General features: G+C 52.6%; 1 protein-coding gene across 2 annotated transcripts; it reads left to right on the forward strand.

Annotated features, from left to right (window-relative positions):
* Positions 1–10376: 10376 nt before the first annotated feature.
* MFGE8 (milk fat globule EGF and factor V/VIII domain containing) lies at positions 10377–24401 on the forward strand. Of its 2 annotated transcripts, none has more exons than XM_066355049.1 (9): positions 10377–10531; positions 14191–14313; positions 14725–14856; positions 16783–16967; positions 17358–17513; positions 18195–18339; positions 22128–22312; positions 23294–23449; positions 23642–24401. In XM_066355049.1, exons 1-9 carry the CDS (start codon positions 10447–10449, stop codon positions 23777–23779), a joined length of 1305 nt encoding a protein of 434 aa, XP_066211146.1. In that variant the 5' UTR covers positions 10377–10446; the 3' UTR covers positions 23780–24401. The 2 variants fall into 2 exon arrangements, with proteins under 2 accessions (XP_066211146.1, XP_066211147.1); XM_066355050.1 differs by having other exon boundaries at positions 16786–16967.
* Positions 24402–25877: the final 1476 nt, after the last annotated feature.

Below are 25877 nucleotides of genomic sequence, written 5' to 3' on the forward strand. Positions count from 1 at the left end.
AGTTGTCAGTTTGGCTCAAATAAACTCATAAAAATCCTTCCAGGTTTGGATGTTTCTTATGTTGACAGTTCCCTCCTGGCCTGACCTGTGGTGGCACAGTGGATAAAGCGTCGACCTGGAAATGCTGAGGTCGCCGGTTCGAAACCCTGGGCTTGCCTGGTCAAGGCACATATGGGAGTTGATGCTTCCTGCTCCTCCCCCCTTCTCTCTCTCTCTGTCTCTCTCTCCTCTCCCTCTATCTCCTTTCTAAAATAAATAAATTAAAAATAAATAAAATAAAAAAAAAGACAGTTCCCTCCTGCCCTTCGTACTTCAAGGATCTGGTAGAGCTGGGCAGAGATGCGGGAGGGAGGTCACTGTGAAGAGCCCACAGGTATAAACTGAAGAGGTGCTGCCTTCTCCCCACATCATCCCTCTAAGGGACCCCCCCTTTTCAGGCCTGCGTGGCCACCTTGGATCTAAGGATTTTCACATCTATCTATCTGTATGGGTCAAATACAGCTTTCTTTTCAACTGAATGCATCTCACACATCTCCACTTTACATTCCTGAACACAAAGGTCACCAGAAGAATGCCCTCCCCCCACCCCAACCCCACCCCCACCCCAACCCCAACCCGTAGACAAAGGCAGAGTAGGGGGAGGGCGGCTAAGAATGCAATTGAGCCTTTACAAGTGGTCATTTTGAAGCTTCAGTCAGGTCTTTGTGTGTGAAGCCCAAAGTAGCCTTTAAGGGTCAGGGCTCACCGGGACCCTTTCTTGTCCCTTGGCAGGTGCTTGGGGCTAGGGGAGGGGTGGTGTGAAGTACTAGCTCAGTATCTGGGAGGCAACCTTATAGGTTGTAGAGCTCTGTCCTTAGAGGTAGGTGAAACTGTCTCTGAGAGCATCTCCTTTGGAAATGGGGTATCTGATTCAACAATGCTGAGCTGTGTTATTGGAGAAAGAAAGGCTTTTTTGCAAGTCACCCTGTTGGTGAGACTTTGAAGGGGTCTGGACTTGGTGTGCCAAAGCCCCCTGGGCCAAAGACCACTTATGTCAGACAGAAGCCCCCAGGGCATTGATCAGCGTTCTAAATTCTAGAAAGACAAACAGACTCTAGAATCTAAATTCTAAAATGACAAATCTCTTTGACCTGTGGATGTGCTGGGGAAGGAGTGGATTCTGGCTGCAGGCCCATGTCCTGGAGAGGGTAAAGCAAGATTTACTACATTGTTGGGAGGAAAAAAGACCATTTCCTGCCATACCTGTGGTGGCACGGTGAATAAAGAGTTGACCTGCAACACTGAGGTTGCCAGTTCGAAACCCTGAGCTTTCCTGGTCAAGGCACATAAGTACAACAAACAACAGCAAGCAATGAACAACTTAAATGAAGCAACTATGAGTTGGTAGTTATTGCTACTCCACCCCCTCCTTAAAATCAATAAACAAAATCTTTAAAAAAAAATGACTCTTTCCTATACCCTCTTAGGTTCTGTGTTGAGGACTTGTGAATTAAAGTTACAAAAGATGGATTATCAAGAGAAAAGACTATTTACACACAGGATTGCTCAATGATGAGTAACTTAAAGTAGGGGGTTAAAATTAGGGGCTTATAATCTAATTTAGTAGGAGAAAGAGAAGGGGAATAATAAGCTCCTATGAGAAGAACAAATATATATATTTTAGAGGAACCAAAGGGGACTTGAAAATGTTCGTGACAATATTTGTACCTCTAAAAGTACAGGTGGTCTTTCTGTCCTCTTCAGGGCCATAAAACTCCTCCAGAGACCCTTCTCCAGAGGTTTATATTTATAGGGGGTTTACTCTTGGTCACATCCAAACTTGTAAGAATTTTTTATGAATTTATCTGAGTCAAACTGACGACAATTGCTGGGAGGCAAAATCTCAAGGGATTGAGGAAATGCTCTGGAAATGGCATTTTCACCGCTTATTTTATCAGAGGGAAGGGGGTTACATGAAATTCACTGGCAATAGATTAGGGAGGTGGGAGAAAGCAAAGTGGGGAAATCTCTGGGATAAAAAGTAGACACATCTTTTATCAGGGGTCCCCAAACTACGGCCCTCCCGCGGGCCACATGCGGCCCCCTGAGGCCATTTATCCCGCCCCCACCGCACTTCCGGAAGGGGCACCTCTTTCATTGGTGGTCAGTGAGAAGAGCATAGTTCCCATTGAAATACTGGTCAGATTGTTGATTTAAATTTACTTGTTCTTTATTTTAAATGTTATATTTGTTCCCGTTTTTTTTTTACTTTAAAATAAGATATGTGCAGTGTGCATAGGGATTTATTCATAGTTTTTTTTTATAGTCCGGCCCTCCAATGGTCTGAGGGACAGTGAACTGACCCCCTGTGTAAAAAGTTTGGGGACCTCTGTCTTTTACATTTGTGGATATAGGGTAGTTAGCAGTTAACAGCTGACACTATAACAATAACAATGGGGGGGTTTGTGGTCTCTGCTGTTTAGCGGTGGTTGTTTTTTGAAGATCTGAAAAAAAGGAAATCGTTTTGATATTTCAAAGGTATATTATCAAGTATGTTATTCTAGATACAAAGAAATACAACAGACAGGCTCAGTTAAGGTGAAGACTGACCTTTGTTAGGGAAAAATACCAACCTAGGACATGACTACTCACCATGGACCACTTTTAGTTTGAAACTTTTAATCTCAGACCATCCTATGTGGTTAGTGTAGATCTCTGAGTTTGTAAGGCTGTCATGTAGGCCTCCCCTGAGCTTGTCAGTTTTAAGATGTAACCCCTTTTCCATCCACACACCCCGAAGAGGGAATTGATGGTGGTCCTCACTTCTCAGAAGTTTGGTTTTTAGTCAGATAAGAAAACTCCAGAAGGCTTCTTTCTGTATCTGGTGAATCTCAAATGTCTTCAGCTTAAAATATTCTTTATATCAACTCTGGTATTCTGAGTGGGCCCTCATACTACACAGCTTAGCAGTTGCTCAGTGAGTATTTTTGTATTTTATTTATTTATTTATTTATTTATTATTATTTTTTTGTATTTTTCTGAAGTTGGAAACAGGGAGGCAGTCAGACAGACTCCCACATGCGCCTGACCAGGATCCACCCAGCATGCCCACCAGGGGGCAATGCTCTACCCATCTGGGGCATTGTTCTGTTGCATCCAGAGCCATTCTAGCGCCTGAGGCAGAGGCCATAGAGCCATCCTCAGCACCCGGGCAACTTTGCTCCAATGGAGCCTTGGCTGCGGGAGGGGAAGAGAGACGCAGAGAGGAAGGAAAGGGCGAGGGGTGGAGAAGCAGATGGGCGCTTCTCCTGTGTGCCCTGGCCGGGAATCAAACCCGGGACTCCTGCACGCCAGGCCGACGCTCTACCACTGAGCCAACCGGCCAGGGCTTAGTGAGTATTTTTGAATGAATGAACACAGTAGTGAGGCTGTTGCTGGATGGCATAGCATGTGGCACAGGGATTGGGGGCAAGAGGTAAAGGCCAAATTCCTCTCTCTGCTGAGGAAGTTGCCCCATATAGCCAAGCTGGGCTCCCTCTGGGCTCAGTGGCATATTTGAAATCCGGCAACCAACCTGTTCACCAGCAACTTTGTGAAAGTTCACCTGACATCTGCTAGGACTTGGGAGCCGACTTCTAAGAGGCTTTGAGGGTAGAACTACAAAGAAGTAGGTTTGGAGCAAGAAGTCAGGAATTTTAAGTCTGCAACCCAGTTCATTGAGAGGGTGACTTTTTCTAGAAAGAAATGGGAAAATGAATGTCTGACAAGTTTTCCTGGGGCTGCTGGCTTGAAAAGGGAGGTGGTAAGTAAGAGAAAGATGACAACCAGCTCTCAAACTGGGCTGGGAAAGGCTCCTAGATTCTAGAGGAGAGTTCCTTCTGTCACCAGAGAGGGACTGGGCCTGGAGTGGGTGTGCCTCAGGCAGGCCAGTAGTGTCTGGGTTCTTGGCTTCATATAAGAAAGATTTCACAGCCCTGGCCGGTTGGCTCAGTGGTAGAGCATCGGCCTGGCGTGCAGAAGTCCCGGGTTCGATTCCCGGCCAGGGCACACAGGAGAAGCGTCCATCTGCTTCTCCACCCCTCCCCCTCTCCTTCCTCTCTGTCTCTCTCTCTTCCCCTCCCGCAGCCAAGGCTCCATTGGAGCAAAGATGGTCCGGGCGCTGGGGATGGCTCTGTGGCCTCTGCCTCAGGCGCTAGAGTGGCTCTGGTCTCGGCAGAGTGACGCCCCAGAGGGGCAGAGCATTGCCCCCTGGTGGGCAGAGCATCTCTCCTGGTGGGCGTGCCGGGTGGATCCCGGTCGGGCGCATGCGGGAGTCTGTCTGACTGTCTCTCCCCGTTTCCAGCTTCAGAAAAATGCAAAAAAAAAAAAAAAAAAAAGAAAGAAAGATTTCACAACATGGGTTCAGGCAATTTTGAGAGCACATTTATTAAAGTTGGGGACAGCAAAACAAAAGAAAAGCTTAGGCTAGAAGAAGCAGCAGAGAGAGCCTAGGTGGGGCTGCTTTGGCCCTCTAGTAATGTTATAGGAAAGAATTGAGCCACCCAGGGCGGAGTGGACTCACTGAGAAGTAAAAATCACAGTGACAGAAGTGGGCCAAGGAAGGGCTGCTTTTAGCCCCCTGAAAGGCTGAGAAGAGGGGGCCTTGGAGACATGTCCAGGGGGATAAGCCCAAGACGGGCTGCTGCTGCCCACTGCTCCCCTGCTCCCCGGGTTGCAAGTTTCATGGGGACTCTTTTTTTTTTTTAATTTAATTTTATTTTTTAATTTGTTTTTTAAAGACTTTATTCATTATAGAGAGGGGAAAGAGAGAGAGAGAGAGGAAGGGGGAGGAGCAGGAGGCATCAACTCCCATATGTGCCTTGACCAGGCAAGCCCAGGGTTTTGAACCGGCAACCTCAGCGTTTCCAGGTTGACGCTTTATCCACTGTGCCACCACAGGTCAGGCTTATTTTTTAATTTTTTTACAGAGACAGAGAGTCAGAGAGAGGGATAGACAGGGACAGACAGGAATGGAGAGATAAGAAGCATCAATCATTAGCTTTTCGTTGCGCATTGCGACACCCTAGTTGTTCATTGATTGCTTTCTCATATGTGCCTTGACCGTGGGGCTACAGCAGACCAAGTAACACTTTGCTTGAGCCAGTGACCTTGGGTCCAAGCCTGTGAGCTTTGCTCAAACCAGATGAGCCCGCGCTCAAGCTGGCGACCTCGGGGTCTCGAACCTGGGTCTTCTGCATCCCAGTCTGACGCTCTATCCACTGCGCCACTGCCTGGTCAGGCTCATGGGGACTCTTAATGTTTAGGACAAAAGAGGCAAAAGTACATGCCCGAGAAAAGGAGAGGCACAGGCATGCACCAGCTTCCTTATCTTGAGTATTTTTATATATTTTCCAAAGGTGGGAATTTTAGGGATGTCTTGGAAGGATCTCAGTGGAATGCATATTTAACAGCTTTCTAGGTATGTCCTTCAATATGCTGATTCATCAAAAGTAGCTTTTACAGGGGTCAGGGTCATTTATTTTCAAAGAATGTCACCAAAGAGGAACTGGGACCAAGATGGGTCCCCCCCAGCAGGGTCTGGAATGTAATCACTTGCTCCTAAGAGCCCTTGGTTAAGGAAGGTAAGATCTTCCGGTTTATTATCTGGCTATAAATGACTCCACCAGTTTGTATAACTGTTTGTCTCAGTTTCCCCATTCCACTTGCCAAGAAATCTTCTTAGCTTCCTACTACCCTGCCTCACTTCCAGCTGGAGGGTGAGGAGTGGGGAGCAATTGGAGAGGTTGCTGCTGGTGGTGGGGTTAACTAGTGACAAACTCTCCTGGCCTGTATTTTACTGACACCTCTCTATCTTGCCCAGGCTGGGGCTCTTGCTTCAGATTTTCCTGTAGTCAATTTCCAAGAAGAAAGGACTTGATGTTCTTCCGGATATGGCCTTGTTCTGGATTCAGACATGAGATGGGTTGTCCAGATGTCCAGCTGGCCCAGTTAGAAATGCTTTGAGCAGAGCCCTACAAAAATAGATCTTTTTTTTTTTTTTTTTTTTTAATTTTTTTTTTTTACAGAGAGAGAGAGAGTCAGAGAGAGGGATAGATAGGGACAGACAGACAGGAACAGAGAGATGAGAACCATCAATCATTAGTTTTTTGTTGTGGGTTGCAACACCTTAGTTGTTCATTGATTGCTTTCTCATATGTGCCTTGACTGTGGGCCTTCAGCAGACCGAGTAACCCCTTGCTTGAGCCACCGACCTTGGACTCATGCTGGTAGGCTTTTTGCTCAAACCAGATGAGCCTGCGCTCAATCTGGTGACCTCGGAGTCTCAAACCTGGGTCTTCCACATCCCAGTTCAACGCTCTGTCCACTGCGCCGCTGCCTGGTCAGGCCAAAAAAAGATCTTTTTAAGGCATTTCTCCCATTTCCTTTCCACTCTGCAGACCAAAACCCAGTGCAGGTGTTGGCGTGTTTCTTTTCCACAGCAGAGGCAGGCTTCTAGAACCATCCTGGGCCAGTGAAGCAACTCCTCTCACTGCCATTAACATCTTGGGCAGGAAGAAAGGAGGTAAACTGTAAAACAGGGGTCCCCAAACTACGGCCCGCGGGCCACATGCGGCCCCCTGAGGCCATTTATCTGGCCCCCGCCGCACTTCCAGAAGGGGCACCTCTTTCATTGGTGGTCAGTGAGAGAGCACAGGATGCATCCTGTGTGCTGTATGTGGTGGCGCCACAAAGCGCAGCGATGCGGGACGCACGCGTCAGGGCTCCGGAAGCACGTCATATCACTTGTTACGGCTAGCATTGACAAATATGGAACCAGACACTGACCATCTCATTAGCCAAAAGCAGGCCCATAGTTCCCATTGAAATACTGGTCAGTTTGTTGATTTAAATTTACCTGTTCTTTATTTTAAATATTGTATTTGTTCCTGTTTTGTTATTTTACTTTAAAATAAGATATGTGCAGTATGCTTAGGGATTTGTTCATAGTTTTTTTATAGTCCGGCCCTCCAACGGTCTGAGGGACAGTGAACTGGCCCCCTGTGTAAAAAGTTTGGGGACCCTTGCTCTAAAAGAAGAAAAATAAAGCCTGACCTGTGGTGGCGCAATGGATAAAGTGGCGACCTGGAACACTGAGGTTGTCAGTTCGAAACCCTGGGCTTGCCTGGTCAAGGCACATGCGGGGTTTGATACTTCCTCCTCCTGCCCCTTTCTCTCTCTCTCTCTCTCTCTCTTTCTCCTCTCTAAAATGAATAAATAAAATCTTAAACAATTTTTAAAAAAGAAAAAAAGAAAAGAAAGGTGCCTGACTAGTAGTTTGGCAGAGGTTGGCAGGCAGGTAAGATGTGGAGCTGGGGGCCCTGGCCGGTTGGCTCAGTGGTAGAGCGTCGGCCTGGCGTGCAGAAGTCCCGGGTTCGATTCCCGGCCAGGGCACATAGGAGAAGCGCCCATTTGCTTCTCTACCCCTCCCCCTCTCCTTCCTCTCTGTCTCTCTCTTCCCCTCCTGCAGCCGAGGCTCCATTGGCACAAAGATGGCCCGGGCGCTGGGGATGGCTCCTTGGCCTCTGCCCCAGGCACTAGAGTGGCTCTGGTGGCAACAGAGCAACGCCCCGGAGGGGCAGAGCATCACCCCCTGGTGGGCAGAGCATCACCCCCTGGTGGGCGTGCCGGGTGGATCCCGGTCGGGCGCATGCGGGAGTCTGTCTGACTGTCTCTCCCCGTTTCCAGCTTCAGAAAAATACAACAAAAAAAAAAAGATGTGGAGCTGGGGCTTGAATTCAGGTCCCAGCTCTAAATTTTCCTGTGTAGCACCCAGCTTGTCTCAGAGGCAAACTGGGTGAGATAGATCAGGATTCTACTCAGTTGTGAATTGAAGACCGTTGGCTGATTGAGTGTCCAGCTTCAGGCTTCAGAGAAGGGGAAATTAGTCAGGGTGGGGGAAGTTGCCGGAGAACTCAGAGAGGACAGTGGTTAATTGAAGCCCCAACTGAAATAAGACACATTACATAAAGGAACCTCAGAGTCTGACCCACCTTCTTGGTTTAAGTGAGAAAACATTTCTGCGTTTTTCAACTGAAAGCATATTTATTCCCCGGCACTGGCCCCTGGCCCTTGGCCTTTGGCTCATAAACAAAAGCGGGTTGTTTGGTCCTTGGACAGGGATGTTTGTTCACAGATCATCATGTGTGCTCAGAGCAGTTGCTTTGGGAAAGAGGGCATGTGTTTGAAATGTGCTGCTCTGCTGTTCTGCTCAAGCTCATTGAAGTCTGTGTTCACACGTGCTGTGGAGTGGAGGAGGAGAGGCTGACCTGGACCACCTCTTCTCTCCTCTTACGTTGAAGGAGTTGGACAGTGGTGACCGATAATTATAAACCAGCGTCTTAGAGGTGCTGTTGACCTCAGAGATGACCTGTCCTCACTGCTACGCTCATACAGGGTCCTCCTGACACATTTGCTGAAATCCCTTCCATCACAGGAAGCACCCCACCCCCCATTGCATACATAGGTGCAGTCATAGGACAGCACTTCCTTTTTTGTGTGTTTAGTTGCTTTACTATCATCTCCACACCTTGTCCAACGGAGGGACAGTCATTTCATTCATTCCACAGATATTTTAGGGGTCCTTCCTTTACGCTGGGTACTATGCCTAACCCTAGAGATCAGGAGCTCACTTGGTAGGGATGATTTAGATAACTAAGAGGCAATTTATTTTAATAACTTATCACCATCCACTTAGTTACCCATGCCGGAAACTAGGTGTTCTCTTTGATCCCTCTCCTGCCTAACCCCTCACACCCAGTCTACTTGCTAATTTTATTGGCTCAACCTCTAAAATATGTCTGGTACTTATCCTTTGCTTTTCAACTCCATTTTGAAGGATGCTGCTATGATATACTATGGTATCTTTGTGTGCATGTCATTTTACACACGTGGGTTTCTGTAAAATGAATTCTTATAAATGGAGCTGCTAGGTCTCATGGTCTCAGCACTTGTCACATTGTTGTTGTTTTTTTAGCATTTGTCACTTAATTTTTTTTTAAGTGAGAGGAAGGGAGATAGTGAGACAGACTCTCGCATGTGCCCTAACTGGGATCCATTCTGAAACCGCCATCTGGGGCTGGTGCTCAAATCAACTAGTTTTTTTTAGCGCTTGAAGCTGACTTGCTCGGACCAACTGAACTATCCTGAGCACCCAGGACCGATGCTCAGACCTATTGTGCCACTGGCTGCGGGAAGAGAAGGGGGAAAGAGGGAGAGAGAGGGGGAGAGAAGCAGATGGTCACTTCTTTTGTGTGCCCTGACTGGAAATTGAACCTGGGATGTCTATACATTGGGATGATGCTCTATCCACCGAGCCAACTGGCCAGCCAATTTTTTTTTTATTAATTTGAGAGAGAGAGAGAGAAAGACATCAATTTGTTGCTCCACTTATTCATGCATTCACTGGTTAGTTTTTTTGCATATGTGTGTGTGTGTGTGTGAGAGAGAGAGAGAGAGAGAGAGAGAGAGAGAGAGATGAGAATCATCAACTTGTAGTTGTGTCACTTTAGTTGATCATTCATTGCTTCTCATATGTGCCGTGAAGGGGGATGGGAGCTCAAGTGGAGCCAGTGACCCCTTGCTTAAGCCAGTGATCTTGGCCTCAAACCAGTGACTTTGGGTTTCATGCCAGCAACCTTTGGGCTCAAGCCAGTGCCTTTGGGCTTAAGCCAGCAACCTTGGGCTTCATGCCAGTGACCTTTGGGCTCAAAGATCATGTTGATGATCCCACGCTCAAGCTGGTGACCTTGGGTTTTGTATCTGGGACTTCAGTGTCCCAGGTTGAGGCTCTATCCATTGCACCACCACGGGTCAGGCTCATTGGTTGATTCTTGTATGTGCCCTGATCAGGGATCAAACCAGCAACCTTGGCCTATGAGAAGGTTCTGACCAACTGAGGTACCTGGCCAGGCCTCAGCACTCGTCACTTTGACCAAGTGGCTCCCTGGAGAAGCTGAACCAATTTGCACTCCTTCCAACAATGCATGCCTGGGCCTGTCCCCCACAGCGTTGCACTAACAATGTGCTCCTAATTTGCTGCTTGCCAATTTGATGAGTGAAACATGGTACTCATTTACTTGCAATTTTCATTATTATTATGAATTAGATTTAGCTTTGTGAGCCTTACAAAAAAAACCCCAAACAACTCAACACCAAACAACTCCATCTGATCTCGTCCCTGTCCAGTCTATTTAGAAGTGGGGCTTGGTCACCGGCAATCAGGATGCCGGGTGTGGCCGTGCAGGAGGTGGAAGGTGCGGACCCCTGGGTGCCCGACTTCACTCCCAGCCGCGGAGCCCCGCCCCGAGTCCGCCTCCGGCCGGCCTGGGCGGAGCACGCGGGCCAGTGGGAGGCGCAGCGCTGCCTGATTTATTCCCTTCCAGGAGCAAGAGTGAGAACCCCGAGGTCTGCACCGCTGGATCACCCAGCATGTCCACCAGCATGCCCGGCCCCCGCCTGCTGGCCGTGCTCTGCGGCGCGCTGCTGTGTGCCTCTGGCCTCTTTGCTGCCTCCGGTGAGTGATCGCGCCGCCATCCCGCCCTCGCCCCTCTTCTCCGCTCCGAAGTTAGGCGCGGCGCCCTCCCTCCACCTACGTTGTTGACAAACTTGGGCAGAGAGCCACGGCAGGGCCGAGCGGCGACTTCCCCGGCTGCGCTCCCACCGGAGGCCGGGATGCGCTCCGCCTCTCCCGCTGTCTCTCCGCCCAGGAGTTTTGGCCCATGGAAGAGGCTAGAGTATTGGGTGGTGGCTCGGGACGCTGGGTGACAGCCCCGCTGTCCCCGGAGAGGTGGCTTACACATAACAAAGGAATCCGCTGTGCAAGGCCTCTCTTTTCCCATCTGTAAAATGAGGCCATTAAACTGTGACCAACTCGCGGGCGCCTTCCCACTGTAAGTTTCTAGGTCTCTTATATGGATCAGTAAGTCTTCTCCAGTCAACTTTCCCTGCGAACTCCCAAACCCTGGCCGCTGGTTGGATCATTGGAGATTTCCGCCCGCGCTCTTCAGTGCCCTGTACAGAAGAGGAAGGAGGGCTGGGATGTGGGTGGGATGGAAAGGATCTAGGTGGAGCCCAGGAGGGGGTTACGAGCCCGGAGAAGGGCTTGGAAAAGGGCCGCTTCCTGCTGCGGGACGCTTCGGCTTCGGACTCCTCTTTCGCGGCCTTGGCCTGCTACTGTATCTGCCTTGGTCTTCCTCCCCCGCCTCCAGCAGGCGGGTCCTTGGGGATGCCGCATCCCTTCCCTGTGGAGTCACGCAGACCCCCTCCAGGCTGGGAAAAGGGGGAGGGTGGTGGCAAGGTCTCTTCAGGCACGCTCTCCCCATCATTTTCCCATAGAAATGGGATTGACTGGAGCAAGAGAGAGAGGGGTGGATCGCGGTTGAAGCCTGGCTCTGGCATCCAGGACATCTGACCCCCCCACCCCCAGCGGAAACCTTTAAGGGCACTCCAAGCTCCCACGCACTTGGGAGCTGTGGCTTTCCCCTGCAATCCTGAGAATACAGTTGAGTCTTGTCCCTTTCCAATTCCTCTCGGTCTCCACAGCCTAAGCCCTAGCAAAATGTGTCTGGGGAAATCTACCAAAAGGTGATTTAGTGTGTGTGGGGGGGTGGTATCCGGCTTTTCCTGGAGACTGCTCTGCCCAGGTGAGTCTGTCTCAGACCCTCCAGGTAGGGGACACCTTTCACTCCCCCCCCTCCCGCTGGACCACTTTGCCCTGGAGCAGTTTAGGAGAGGGCACTTTTGTGAGGGGGAGGAAGAGCAGTTGCACCTTGTTGAGACAGGAGCCCAGGACTCAGGCCATTTCCAAGCCTCTGCCTGTGGCCACGCCACCGCCACCAGGTCAGGGGAGGGGATTAACCTGCTATTTAAAGCCAGTGACTAATAGCTCTTTGGGAGCTGCCTAAGCTCCCAGGGCCTGTGCTGAGGTGGAGTTATGAGGGCTCCACTGCTCATTAACGGTATTCCCTTCCCTGGAGCCCAGGTACGGCTGGCTCTCTGGACCAGGTGTCCCCAAACTACGACCCGCATGCGGCCCCCTGAGGCCATTTATCCGGCCCCCGCCGCACTTCTTTCCGGAAGGGGCACCTCTTTCATTGGTGGTCAGTGAGAGGAGCACTGTATGTGGCGGCCCTACAACTGTCTGAGGGACAGTGAACTGGCCCTCTGTGTAAAAAGTTTAGGGACCCCTGCGGGGTTTCAGGAGGGCCCTCCAACCTGGCATGGCAAGACTGGGGGGAGGAAAAAAGATTTCTCATGTCTTACCCCAAACAGGTGTGAGGTCTAGGGCAGTCCTCTGGAGTGCCAAGGTCAAAAGCAGGCCTGGCTCACCCATTTTACCAGAACCAAGAGACTGTGCAATAGTGCACATCGATCACCCATCTGGGCCCCCAACCAGAGCTATGATGTCCTCCAGCCCTCCTCCCACCTCTGAAGTCCTCGTTCAGTCTTTCTTTCTTTCTTTCTTTCTTTCTTTCTTTCTTTCTTTCTTTCTTTCTTTCTTTCTTTCTTTCTTTCTTTCTTGCTTTCTTTCTTTCTTTCTTTCTTTCTTTCTCTCTCTCTCTCTCTCTCTCTCTCTTTCTCTTTCTTTCTCTTTCTTTTTCTTCGTTCTTTCCTTCCTTCCTTCTTTTGTGAGAGGAGGGGAGATAGTGAGGCAGACTCCCACATGCACCCCAACTGGGATTCACCAGGCAACCCCATCTAGGGCTGATGCTCAAATACTGAGCTATTTTTAGTGCCTGAGGCTGACTTGCTTGGACCAACAGCGCTCTCCTCAGTGCCCAGGGTCACACTCAATTGAGCCACTGGCTGCAGGAGGGGAAGAGGGAGAGAAGGGGAAGAGGGAAGAGGAGAGAAGCAGATGGTCGCTTCTCCCATGTGTCCTGACCAGTAATTGAACCCGGATGTCCGTACACCTGACCAACACTATTCACTGAGCCATTGGCCAAGGCCATCCAGTGTTTTTCAAATATGCCTGTCCTTTCACTCCTCTGTCCTTCACTCCTTCTCCTGACTTCTTCTCTTACCAGGAGGCCTGGGACAGCCTCCCTGATGCTCTCTTGGTCCCCTACCTCTCCCTATCCTGGCACTTTCCCACCCAGCAGCCAGAGGGCTCGTTGTGTCACTACAAAAATGCTTTCCCACCCCGGGCGAGTCCATCCCCTCTCCGCAGATGATATATATATATTTTTCAGAAATGGAACCAGGTCCTAATTCCCACCTGATGCATGGGAATCTCTGATTTGTTTTTTTCCCTGGTGTGGACCATGTGGGGAGGCTGAAGGAAAGTCAATGTTAGGCCGGCCGAAGGAGGGACGCACAGACCTGATGAGTTATGGGAAGTTTTATTTATGCATCTGTAAAACAGATAGGCTGAGACACTAATGGCATCAGCTGAGAGCTGTAGGAAGGGGGTGTCTGATATAGGGATTGCTCCAGGCATTGGCTGGCATGGGGTTTTGTGTACCTGGGCATGCCCAGATTAACATGTCCTGGTTTGTGGCCTTGGTTACAGACTGTCTCCCTATCCCAACCCTCAGGTCCTTCATAATGGCCTTGTCCCATGAACATTTCGGAGAACCTTCCCAGGATGGGGGAGGATGGTTGCTTAAGGGGAGGGGGAGGTTAGGTGAGAGGAGTTTATGTTTTAAAGGGGCTCTGGATTTATTTGTTTGTTTGTTTGTTTATTTTAAAGGGGCTCTGGATTTAAAGGAGCCCTGAATCCAAACCTAACATCCACCAGCTCCTGGTCTGCAGGTTGAAGAGTCCTTGCTGTCCCTCCCAGTTCAGCCCCAGCCGACCTGTTCAGCTGTGTCTTACTGTGCTCCCCACATGCCACGCTCTCTGTCTTCTGCTCTTCTTTAGAATGCTCTTTCTTCATTCCCTAGCTCGGCACACTCCCACTCCGTCTTTTAGACCAGCTCACCTGTCTCCTGCAAAACTGCAGTCTGCTTGGCAGAAACCACACCTCCAGTGGCCCCTTGTGCAGGCTTCTGTCAGAATTCATGGTGCCTGTCACCCCCTTTGTCTCCTCTGCCTCTTTCCCGTGACTTCTTGAGGCCTCAGCTACACCTGATTTCTTTGTTGTGGGGGCCCAGCCTGTACGTATGGGGTCGTTGGCCTCCCAAATATTTACTGCACAAACGAGTTGTTTCTGATTCCGAGCTGCCACTGCAGGTGACTTCTGTGACCCCAGCGAATGTCTGAACGGGGGGACCTGCTTGTTGAGCCAGGATGACACCACCTACTGTCTCTGCCCCGAAGGCTTTGGAGGTCGTTTTTGCAATATGACAGAGAAAGGTACCTTCCCTGGGCTGCACTTGCCGTTCTCCGCCTAGCTCCCAGTATAGCCCAGTCTGCTGCGTTGAACTGGTCTGTCCTGAAGTGGGCAGTGTCCCTAGCACCTGTCCATTGTCAGCCAGCGTTTCTTTGGAAACTCCCGAGCCACTCGAGAAGCTGGGTGCTTCCTTTATTTGGGCTGATTCACCTACACACGACCCTGACCCTCCTGGCCCTCCGTGGTGCAAGGCTAGGTCAGGCTCCATCAGGCAGAGTGGGGGAGGGAGGGAGGGAGGGCTGGGGGAGGGAAGTGAGCGGTGGGCGGAGTTTGGGCGGAGAGTCCTTTTGGGCCAGGTCCAACTGCTGCTGTCTGTCTGTGTCTGTAGCTCCTGTCTGATCTCCTGCCCATCCTACCTGCCTCCTCCTACCCAGGTCCCTGTTTCCCAAATCCCTGTGACAATGATGCCGAGTGCGAGGTGTTTGATGACTCACACCGTGGGGATGTCTTCACACAGTACATCTGCAAGTGTCGTCAAGGCTACACGGGCATCCACTGTGAGACCAGTGAGTATCTGGGGGTGTCTGCTCCTGCGGGGCAGAGGGCGGACCCTGAGCCACAGTCCTGCCCGGCCATTTCTGGCCTTACTGTTCCCTGTGTCAGGGCCTCCTCTGCATGTCCTGAGGGTGGGACAGCCTCGGGTAGGCCAGGGGGCAGGCTGGGCTTTTGTTGTTCCTCCCCTGGCTTCTTTCCCCTTGGCCTTCAGTCCTGGGACTGCAGGCCAGGCCTGATGTCCCTGTAGGAGAGTGAGGGGTGAAGATGGCCCCTGAAGTCATAGAGTGCTATTTCCTGGATCTCCATGTACGAGACAAGTAGCATTAGGATTAAGTCTTGGAATTTTTGTACTAAGAGTGAAAATAAACACATTTTTAATCTTTTGGGACCCCAGAGGTCAATAAATAAGGCTGGGCCTCAGAGTTTGACAGATCGTGGCCCATATGTGACCTGTGGCCTCCTTACAGAGGTCAGCGAGGAGGGAGAGGGTGGGGTGGTCAGAGGCCCGGCACGTACAGAGGGGCTGATTATCCACCTGCTACAGAATGGCCCTGGGTGGGTGCCCAGCTGACATGGACGGCCAGTGGCTCCACCTGTCCTCCCTCCGGCCCAGCTGGAGTCCCTCCCACCAAACCGGGACTCTTCTGAAAAGTCCACACCTAGGCCCAGGGATGGGGAAAGGGGTAGGACAGATTTCTGCAATCCTTTGGGTCTGTCACTGAGCATCTTGGGCAGGGGGCAGGCGGGTTTCCTCAGGCAGATGGGAAGATACTGGGAGGTTTGCTGACCCACAGAAGGCGGGAGAAAGCTGGGCCAGCTTTGTGGGAGGTGGGGCCCTGGGAGGGCGGTGAAGTGATGCCTGCGCCTCCCAGGCCGCACCAAGGGCGTGGGCCTCGGCCCCGGCCCAAGGCCCATGTGTTTGACATCCTGGGTGAGGAATGTAGGGGTGTGTGTGACTGGGGGACTCTCCAAGGCAGACAGCCCTGGGTGAGGCCAGGTGGGCCTGCTAATTACCATGCTGGAGCCGAGGTAACCATGGGTCTGCCCGAGTGGGAATTACCCACCTCCCCTCCTGAGCTTCTGGTCTGCTCCAGGCTGGTGGCACTTGGGACAGAAGCCAGAGGTGATCACAGAGGCAGAGCAACCCCCCAGAGGGACCTTTGCGGTGCCTCTCTGTTATGTGCCGTGTTTCCTGGGCTCTACAGGCCCAAGGAGTGCATGTCTGAGCCCCCAAGGGTGTGGGCACATGGGGTGTGAGGACAGTCCAGACCGGGGTTCAGGTCTCTGTTCAGCCACTCTGGCGGCTCTGAGCTTGGCCGTGTGGCCTCACTTTGCAACTCACTCACCCTGCGTGACCTGGGGAGCTGCCGTGGGGTGACCTGACCCTCGGTTCTCTGATTGGCCGCCAGGAGAAGGGCTCACCTTGCTTGGCCACATTTGCTGGAGGTGATAGGGCCTTGGCCAGGGGCAGCCTGGCAGATGGCAAGGTCAGGATCAGCAGCTGGAAAGGTCAGGGGTCCAAGAGAAAACAGGATGGCCTTCACGCCCCACCCAAAAAACTCCTGCCATGTAGGATTCTAGAAAACTCCACACAGATTTGCATATTGCTTTATGATCAGCTTCTGCCATCTGAGGTGCCCCTTCCCCCAAAGCTAATCTGGGGATGTCAGGGACTTGGCTGGGGTTAGTGATCCTCCTGGCAGGCGACTCCAGCTGCCGTTCACGACCGCATCGCGGGTACAGGCCTGGGTCCTGCCCCCACACTCTGCTGCTACTTTCTTCCTCACCCTGCACCTTTTCCTGGTACCTCTGTTTGGGCCTCATTGTGCCTTTGTGGTCTCTGCTCTGGGTCCTCGGCAGATGTCACACTGTCTTATTTTCTTGTCCTCTGGGTCCCACCTGCTTGGGTGGCCACCTGACTGCTATCTCCCTTCCAGCAGTCTGCGCTTCGCCACTGGGCATGGAGACCAGTGCCATTGCCGACTGGCAGGTCACTGCCTCGTCCATGCACTTGGGCTTCATGGGTTTGCAGCGCTGGGCCCCTGAGCTGGCCCGTCTGCACCGCACGGGCTTGGTCAATGCCTGGACAGCCAGCAACTATGATAAGACTCCCTGGATTCAGGTGTGGAAGGGACAGCCCTGGGGTGGGTAGTGTAATGGGAGGGGGGAAGTGAGATGCACACGACTGCATTTGGAAGTCACCATGGGAGGGTTCACAATGGGGGTCCAGGTAGCAAGGTTCCTGTGAAGTGTCTATAAGTGGAGGGCAGCCTTGGGGGGCAACCTAGGGGGCCTGGAGAGGGTGGCGGGATGAGGGAGAGCAGACCCCAGGCTGTGGATGGGCCGCTTGCATGAGGCTGTCTTCATGTGTTTCCCAGAGCACTGGGCCCACAGCCCCGAGAGGGCGGCATGAGAGCCTCCTTCACTTGTCCTGCTTGCATTATCCCTTCTCTGGGTGGGGGCAGTGCAGGGTGTAGAAGGAACCTGATCTGTCCTCCCCACCCGGGTCCAGGTGAACCTGATGAGGAAGATGCGGGTGACGGGTGTGGTAACCCAGGGCGCCAGCCGCGCAGGCAATGCCGAGTACGTGAAGATGTTCAAAGTGGCTTACAGCCTCGATGGAAAAAAGTTCCAGTTTCTCCAGACAGAAAGGGACCCAGGAGACAAGGTGAGGCCGTGTTGACCCTAAGGAAGGGCTGTGGTCGGCATCCCGGGGCTCCAGCATTGTTTGAGGACTCCCAATGAGGAAGAGGGTATCGGCGTGATTGGCCATGAGATGGGTCTTCATTTCAGGTGTATCTCGGTCCCCAGAAATTGGGAAGCCCAGAATGTTCCCATGTTTTCCAGTTACAAGTAATATCCCCACTTCATAGATGAGAGTAGTGAGACTTCAAAAGGTTCAGTGACCTGTGGAGGGCAGCTGTAGTGGTGGAGCTAGGAGGCAGTCCGAGGCTTCGGGGCCACCGTGGACACCGTGCAAAGATGTCATTATTAGGCGAGCACCATTCACAGTATGGACATCACATGTCTGTGAACTTCTGTCTGTGGGCAAGTTATTATAATAAAGTGTCTTGAGAAAGGTGTGCCCTTTCCTAATTTGCACAGAGGCCCCCCTATAAATCGTGAAAGACGGGCTTATGCCCAGGCACCGTGATGACCAAGGAAGGTGTAACAAGGGGAATCTGGGTTGTTGAGGCCTGTGAGGCGGCCAGGGAAGTGACTGAGTCCCTGGTGGCTCTGCTCAGCGCCGCCCTCCACCCCATAGGCCCGAAGAGGAAAGTGTGGCCACCCTAGGAAGGGGGACTGCCCACACTGACCAGTCTTCCTCCCATCTACCTCTTCTTCCTAGATATTTATGGGTAACTTTAACAACAATGGCCTGAAGATCAACATGTTTGACTTCCCTCTGGAAGTGCAGTATGTGAGGCTGGTGCCCATTCTCTGCCACCGGGGCTGCACCCTGCGCTTTGAGCTCCTTGGCTGTGAGTTGAACGGTGAGTGCGGGACGCCCCTAGGGGGCGGCCTCTCTCCTCACCCAGGCTGAACCGGGCTGGGTGGCGGGAAGGCCCAGGGACCTGGGCTCACACAGCAGACACACACTCGAGGAGTCTCCTGGCCATCAGCAGTCCCGCCCAGGTATTCTCTTTTTGCCGACCCATGGCATTCTAGTGGGTGGGGCACAAAAGAGACACCACTTCCGTTTTAAAAGTATTTTCATTTATTCTGATTGGTTTCTTGAGCTTCTAGACCATGCACCTTAGTCTGTTTTGCAGATGTCAGCTCCACGAGAGCAGGGAGTTCATCTGATTTGTTCCCTGCTGCATTCCCTCAGTGCCTGGGTCGGCGCCTGGACAAATATTTGATGAATGAGTGAGTGAATGAGGAAAGCGAGGCCCAGATAATTTTTTTTTTTTTTTTTGTATTTTTCTGAAGCTGGAAACAGGGAGAGACAGTCAGACAGACTCCTGCATGCGCCCGACTGGGATCCACCCGGCAATGCCCACCAGGGGCGACGCTCTGCCCACCAGGGGGCGATGCTCTGCCCCTCCGGGGCATCACTCTGCCGCCTTGGGCAGCAGCCAAGGAGCCATCCCCAGCGCCCGGGCCATCTTTGCTCCAATGGAGCCTCCGCTGCGGGAGGGGAAGAGAGGGACAGAGAGGAAGGAGGGGGGGGGGTGGAGAAGCAAATGGGCGCTTCTCCTATGTGCCCTGGCCGGGAATCGAACCCGAGTCCCCCGCACGCCAGGCCGACGCACTACCGCTGAGCCAACCGGCCAGGGCCCAAGATAAATGATTTATTAAGGGCACACAGCTGGTAGGTATTAAAACTGGATCTAGATCCCTGGGCATCTGATACCCACTTGTCCGGTACTTTACCCCAGCCCACCCCCTTCAGACTTCCTGGTGTCTGCATGTAAGAGAAACACGAGCTTCTATGGTCATCGGGCTGGAGCTGGTGCTTCTTGCTGCCATTTCTAGAGAGTCTCAGATAGGGAAATGGAAGACCAGAAAAGGACAGGTTTCCTTTGAGCCAGGAAAAATCCACCATTGGGGGAGGTCAGGGTGCAGGGGTTGGGCTGACTAGCTTTATCTCAGCCCTGCTCAACTTTTAAGTAGCAGTTCCCTCTTTTTGCTACCACAGTGCCACCTGCTGGCCATTGGTGGAACAGTAGGGTTCATAAGGCAGATTGCAGAGCAGAGGTAGGTAGATCTCTGCCTTTCTCATTTTACCTGAGACCCACCTTTTGTATCCCCTTTCCCCTCGGCGGCACTTCTTCCTGTTATCGCATTCCAGATACCACCCCATATCACTCAGAGCGGAGTTCCGAGTGCCTGGCTGGGTTTCAGTCTTTTTTTTTTTTTACATTTTATTTATTCACTTTTTTTAGAGAGAGGAGACACAGAGAGAAAGAGACAGAGAGATGAAAGACATAGAAAGAACAAAGTGAGGAGCAGGAAGCATCAACTCCCATATGTGCCTTGAACAGGCAAGCCTGGGGTTTCGAACCAGCGACCTCAGTGTTCCAGGTCGACGCTTTTACCCACTACGCAACCACAGGTCAGGCAATCTTTTTTTTTTTTTTTAATTATAAAATTAAGCCTGACCTGTGGTGGTGCAGTGGATAAAGCGTCGACCTGGAATGCTGAGGTCGCCGGTTCGAAACCCTGGGCTTGCCCCGCCAAGGCACATATAGGAAGCAACTACTACGAGTTTCTGCTTCCTGCTTCTCCCCCTCTCTCTCCTTTCTCTAAAAGTCAGTAATAAATAAATAAGTAAATAAATAAAGTATAAACTTAAGTCAGTGTTCCCAGGCCTATTTCCCCTTTAAAAAAAAATTTTTTTTTTTTAATTTAGACCAGCGGTTCTCAAAATGTGTATTTCCGATGGCTTTAGGCGACCCCTGTGTTTTGGTCGTTTGACCCCTGCCGGGGTTGCTACCCACAGGTTGAGAACCGCTGATTTAGACAATTAATTTTAATGGGGTGACATTGATTAATTAGGGTACATAGATTCAGAGACAACATCTCCAGGTCATTTTGACATTTGATTATGTTGTACACCCATCACCCAAAGTCATGAAGTCTTCCGTCACCTTCTATCTGATTTTCTTTGTGCCCCTTGCCTCCCACTCCCTTTTGAGCCTAATTGTTAAGCAGTTAAGCAGTTACGTTGGGAAGTTAAAGAACTGCCTTCTGGGTGAAAAAGGTGAAGGGACTAAGTTAGAGAAAACTCTCATAGAGGAGGACACAGACAACAGTGTGGTGATTACCAGAGGGAAAGGGGGTGGGGGGGTAGGAGGGGATAAAGGGGGAGGTCAATGGTGATAGAAGGAGACTTGACCTTGGGTATTAAGCAGACAATACAATATACAGATGATACATTATAGAATTGTACATTTGAAACCTATATAATTTTATTAACCAGTGTCACATCTATGCATTCAGTAAGAATTAAAACAACAACAAAAAAAGACTTTGTCTTCTGCTATAAGGAAATTTTGGCACTTGGTAAAGGAGAGAGACGGGTCTGGAGGTCCCTACTCTAGCTCCTGGCCGTGGAGTCCCTCCCTCCCTGCTGTCCTAGCCTGCAGCCCTTGGCTGTCAGAGTTGCCTGCACGGTCCTGTCTGTCCCAGCCAGCTCCCTGAGGCCAAGAGAGGGTGAGCCTGGCACGTTGGGGAGGGAGACTGCCCCGCCCGCTTCCCTCAAGGTCTGGACCATCTCCTCCCCCAGCAGACATTCCAGTCCTCTGACTTTCCAGGCCCAATGCCCCCACCCGCCTAGTTCCCCAAAGGGACAGACCGTTGTGGACGGGGGGTTCAGCTGGATGGGAGACACACCCATTACTCTTGTGGGAGTTTACTTCCTGCCTGTCCTCAACGATTCTGGCCACGTGAAGGTGCACATGACTAGGACAAAACAGCTGGCACATTCCTGAGAGTTTGAGGCAGGCCTGAGTGAAACCAAGGCCTGCTGACGAGGCCGGCCCTCACAGGCCTGACAGCATGCCAACGGGTGAGTGTGGAGTCTGCTAGAGACTGGTGGAGGGGCTGCTGGGTAAGGATACAGGATCGTCCCTGAGCCCCGGAAGTCCTGCTCACCGATGGGTCGCCCCTAGACAGGCCTTCACGGCATGGGGTGTGTGTGTGCGGATGGATGGTGGAGATGCCACAGTGTGGCGTAGTGATCAGGAATTTGTGTGTTTGATTTGGTATGGTGTTTGGCTCTCGGCCTCAGTTTTCTCATCTGTAAAATGGGATTGCTGCTAACTTCATTCAGGTTTTTGTGTGGTAGATAAATGACTGGAATAAGCACTGAATCAATGAGATGATTGTTGTTCATGTTCTGAAAGGTAATCCCAGGATTTTGCAGTACTATAGGAGTGATATAGGAAGTGCTGTGAGTCCAGAGGAGGGACAAGTCTTGCCCAAGTGTGAGGTGGTCATGGCAGGCTTCTTGGAAGAAGTGTCTCACAAGTCAGGCTTTGAAGGAGGGTGGAAAGTGGTGGATCAGGGCCTGCCCTGGCACAGAGGAGGAATGGTGGGTGATCTGTGAAGGGCAAGCTGGGTGCGGGTAGGAGCTGGCGGCAGAGGGCTGAGTGGGGGAGTGGGTGGGAGAGAATAGAATGTTTGGCTCTAAAAGGCAGAAGGAGCCTCTGTCTGTTGTCCAAGAGGATGCCAGGGGCAGGTCGGATCCTCAGTTCTTTCCCCATCATTGCCTTGTGCTCACAGCCCTGGGAGGTTGTGGATCCCAAATTTGAGTGACAGCCCCTCTTGTTGGCAGGATGCGACAAACCCTTGGGCCTGAAGGACAACACCATCCCCAACAAGCAGCTCACAGCCTCCAGTGTGCACAGGACCTGGGGCCTGCCTTCCTTCAACTGGTACCCTTTCTATGCACGGCTGGACAAGCAGGGCAAGTTCAATGCCTGGACTGCTGCAGAAAACTCCGCCTCTGAGTGGCTGCAGGTGGGCCAGGCTCCTCGCGTGGGACTGGGTGGGGCTGCCAGGTCCTTAACCTCCTTGCAGCCCAGGCTTCTGCTTCCCAAGAGGGAATTTCTGAGAAGCCTTGTTTTTTTCCGCTCTCTCTTCCTGCATGTGCCCCACCTTCCTCCTGATCCTATAACTCCAGCGGGGCGGGCTAGAGAGCTCAGTGCTGCTTCCACTGAGGCGCTGGCCCTGGTGGAGAAAGGGTGTGTGTGTGTGTGTGTGTGTGTGTGTGCATGCATGCGTGCGTGCGTCGGGGGAGGGCAGCCTTCACCGGCTGCCACAGGGTAACAAGGCTGAGCCCATGGACAGCAGGGCAGGGTGGAGAAAGGACACCTTGAGAGGCACTTCCTGGCCTGAGCACAGGGCACGTGCTCTCTGACCTGGTGTCTGAGAACACCATGGCACAGCCCGTGGGTTTCACCGAAATTGGGAAACACAAGAGAATCACACAACACTAGAGTGTCCTCCCATTTTACAGATCAGGAAACTGAGTCCCGACAGGGCGACGATTGGCCTGGGGTTCACTAGTTGGCAGTGAGTTGAGTTTACATTCTGGGCCTTAGGATGGCGTGTGGAGGGGCAGATAGCCGGCTCCCCAGGATGGACATGTGGTCAGGGACCAGGGCAGAAGGTCTATTTCTGGGCCTTAAGGAACACATTAGCTTGTGGAGCTGGGTTCTGTGAGAGGCCCTGCAGGGGACCGCAGGGGCAGTTCATGCTGAGGGGTCTCAGGGTAGGGCCCAGGCTCTGGAACCTGACTCCGTTGCAGTGAATTGCCTCACTGTGGCTGAGAAAGTAGGTGGTATTTATGCCCATTTTATAGATGAGGAAACAGAGGCTCTGCCAAGTGAAGTCGCTTTCCCCAAACTACAATTCATGTCTCAGTGTGTCTGCCTTTTCCCAGGTTACTGGAAAGGGTCCAAGCAAAGAAAATGTGGTTGATTTTTTTCCCCCCCATAGATCGACTTGGGCTCCCAGAAACAAGTGACTGGCATCATCACACAGGGGGCCCGAGACTTTGGCCACATCCAGTATGTGGCAGCCTACAAGGTGGCTCACAGTAATGACAGCACGAACTGGACCGAGTACAGGGAGCAGGGAGCCGCAGACAGCAAGGTGGGTGTCTGCCAGCAGCCCGCCCTCAGCACGCCAGGGGTGCCCGCGAGTCCGGCCCGGGCTCTGAGGGGGGAGGGCTGGCCCGGGCTCTGAGGGGGGAGGGCTGGCCCGGGCTCTGAGGGGGGAGGGCTGGCCCGGGCTCTGAGGGGGGAGGGCTGGCCCGGGGCCTCCTGACACCCTTTCTGCCCCCAGGTCTTCCCAGGTAACCTGGACAACAATTCCCACAAGAAGAATGTGTTTGAGACACCCTTCGTGGCTCGCTTTGTGCGTATCCTGCCCGTAGCCTGGCACAACCGGATCACCCTGCGAGTGGAGCTGCTGGGCTGTTAGCAGCCCCAGCTAAAGTGACCGGGATGGTCGGAGGCACCTGCCCCCTCCCGGGTCCTCCTGACCTTCTGTGGGCCTGCTGCCTTCTCCACGCACCCACCTCCTGATTATCGTGCAGGCGGGGGTGGGGTGTTTCAGTCACCTCTCCCTCCTGCCATCCCAACCACTCCTGGCCCACCTGCCCCTGGCGCCTGGACCTCACACCGTCCTGTTTTCTCCTCACACCTGGCGCTGTGGGAGTTGATCGAATAGGTCTGAGATGGACGGGGAAGAGCGAAGTTGGGGGCGTGGGTTAGCTGCACCTCTCCAGATGTCCGGTTCTGGTCCAGTGTCCTCTGTAGCCCACCTCCCACACGCCACGTTCTCATGGCCCTGGAGGAAGGCCAGGAGGTGTCAGGCTGGAGATAAGTCTCTCAGCCCTCAGCTCCAAGTGTGATACTGCCACTCCAGATGCTGCCACCAAGCCCTCTGACATTTCCCCCTTATCTCCCTGGAGACTGTTGACCCTTGCGCTGAGCCTAGAAAGACAGAAGAGAATGGGGTGGGTCTGTAGAGAGATGGGAGGTGGTGGGTGGGCGTGGGGGACCCTGAGTGCACAGGCAGCTTCCAAAATATATTTATAATCACTCCCTGGAGCTCTTGCTGTGTGGTTCGTGGTCATTGTGTTGAAATGGATTTTGTTCTGTGCTGGTTCCCCACCTTCCAGTCTGTCTTCCCAGAGCCCAGCGTTCTTACCACCTACCTGCCTGACTACAGAGAGCTTGCCAGCTCGAGGAAGGAGGAGGCTATGGGAGGTCCCATGAGGGCCCAGGACTCTGCCAAGTGGGCACAGGGCCTTCTGGCTGAGCCCACTGGCTCCTGGGAGGCCATTGGCATATTCTCTCCATGACGGAGAAATACTCGAGGGGTCCCCGTCAGCCCTTCTCTAGGCAGAGGCTTCTGGGGGCCGTGCGGGCCAGTGCCCTGGGGATCTGAGGTACCAGGGGGGCTGGCTATAGAGGGACCAGCTAGCTGGAAAAGGGGTGAATGGAATCACTCTAGTGTTCGAAGCCTTGGGACACTGGAAGAATTTTCCGGAACAAACTTGGGGAGCCATGCTGGGATACACATAGGTACCTCTGGATGGCAGATCTGGCCGCATCTGGCCACGCAGCTGCCAAATGGAGGGTGTGGCTTTGTTGGAGCCTCACAAGGGAAATTCATCTGGAAGTCCTTGCCAGGGCTTCTTGGCTGGGCAGAGACTGATTAAAAGGCCCAGGCCAAGGTCTCCAAATGAAGTGGGTTTGTGGGGCGCTCCACCCCTCACCTATGTGGTCTACTCCTTCCCGGTTCAGAGCTCTCCGCGGGGCTGCACGGGTTGGGTTTGGAGTCGGTCTTTCTGGATGGTTGCTGGCCACAGGACTCCCTCCAGGGAACGTTTCCTACCCCAGCCCTGCTCTGGCCTCTCCTGGAGACCGGCCGAGGGTGGGAGAAGCCCCTTTCCCCACGTCTCTGCTCTGGGATGGCTCTGCCTCCCCTGTAACGAGCCACCTCCATGCTTGCTGGAACCCAGGAGTTTCACTCCCATCTGTCAACTTGCCCCTATTTGCCGCATTGGGTATTTTCTATGGGCCGGTCTCACTGGGTGACTGGCCATGTGGGCTGGTGGGCAGTAGTCACAGGGAGGCCCCCAGTCACGCTGGAATTCCCTAAGCCACCTTTCAGGCCCTTCTACCACTCCTCTTTGCAGCCCTGGGTGGGGACCCTGGACTGGGGTCCCCTTATTCCTGACCCCTTCTGTCCTCTGCTTCTCTCCTCGACTAACAAATCACCTCCATGGGTCTACTTTTCCATTCCTGTCTGCGATGCCAGAGCCAGCTCTGAGGCTGTGCCTGCTGGCCAGCCCTGCCTCGAGCTGGCACATTCAAACTCCCTTTGCTGTCACAAAACTAGCCTTCCCCCCCCCTGGCCGGTTGGCTCAGTGGTAGAGTGTCGGCCTGGCGTGCGGATGTCCCGGGTTCGATTCCCGGCCAGGGCACACAGGAGAAGCGCCCATCTGCTTCTTCACCCCTCCCCCTCTCCTTCCTCTCTGTCTCTCTCTTCCCCTCCCGCAGCCGAGGCT

The sequence above is a fragment of the Saccopteryx leptura genome, chromosome 13 (assembly GCF_036850995.1).
Source record: "Saccopteryx leptura isolate mSacLep1 chromosome 13, mSacLep1_pri_phased_curated, whole genome shotgun sequence".
Classification (NCBI taxonomy): domain Eukaryota; kingdom Metazoa; phylum Chordata; class Mammalia; order Chiroptera; family Emballonuridae; genus Saccopteryx; species Saccopteryx leptura.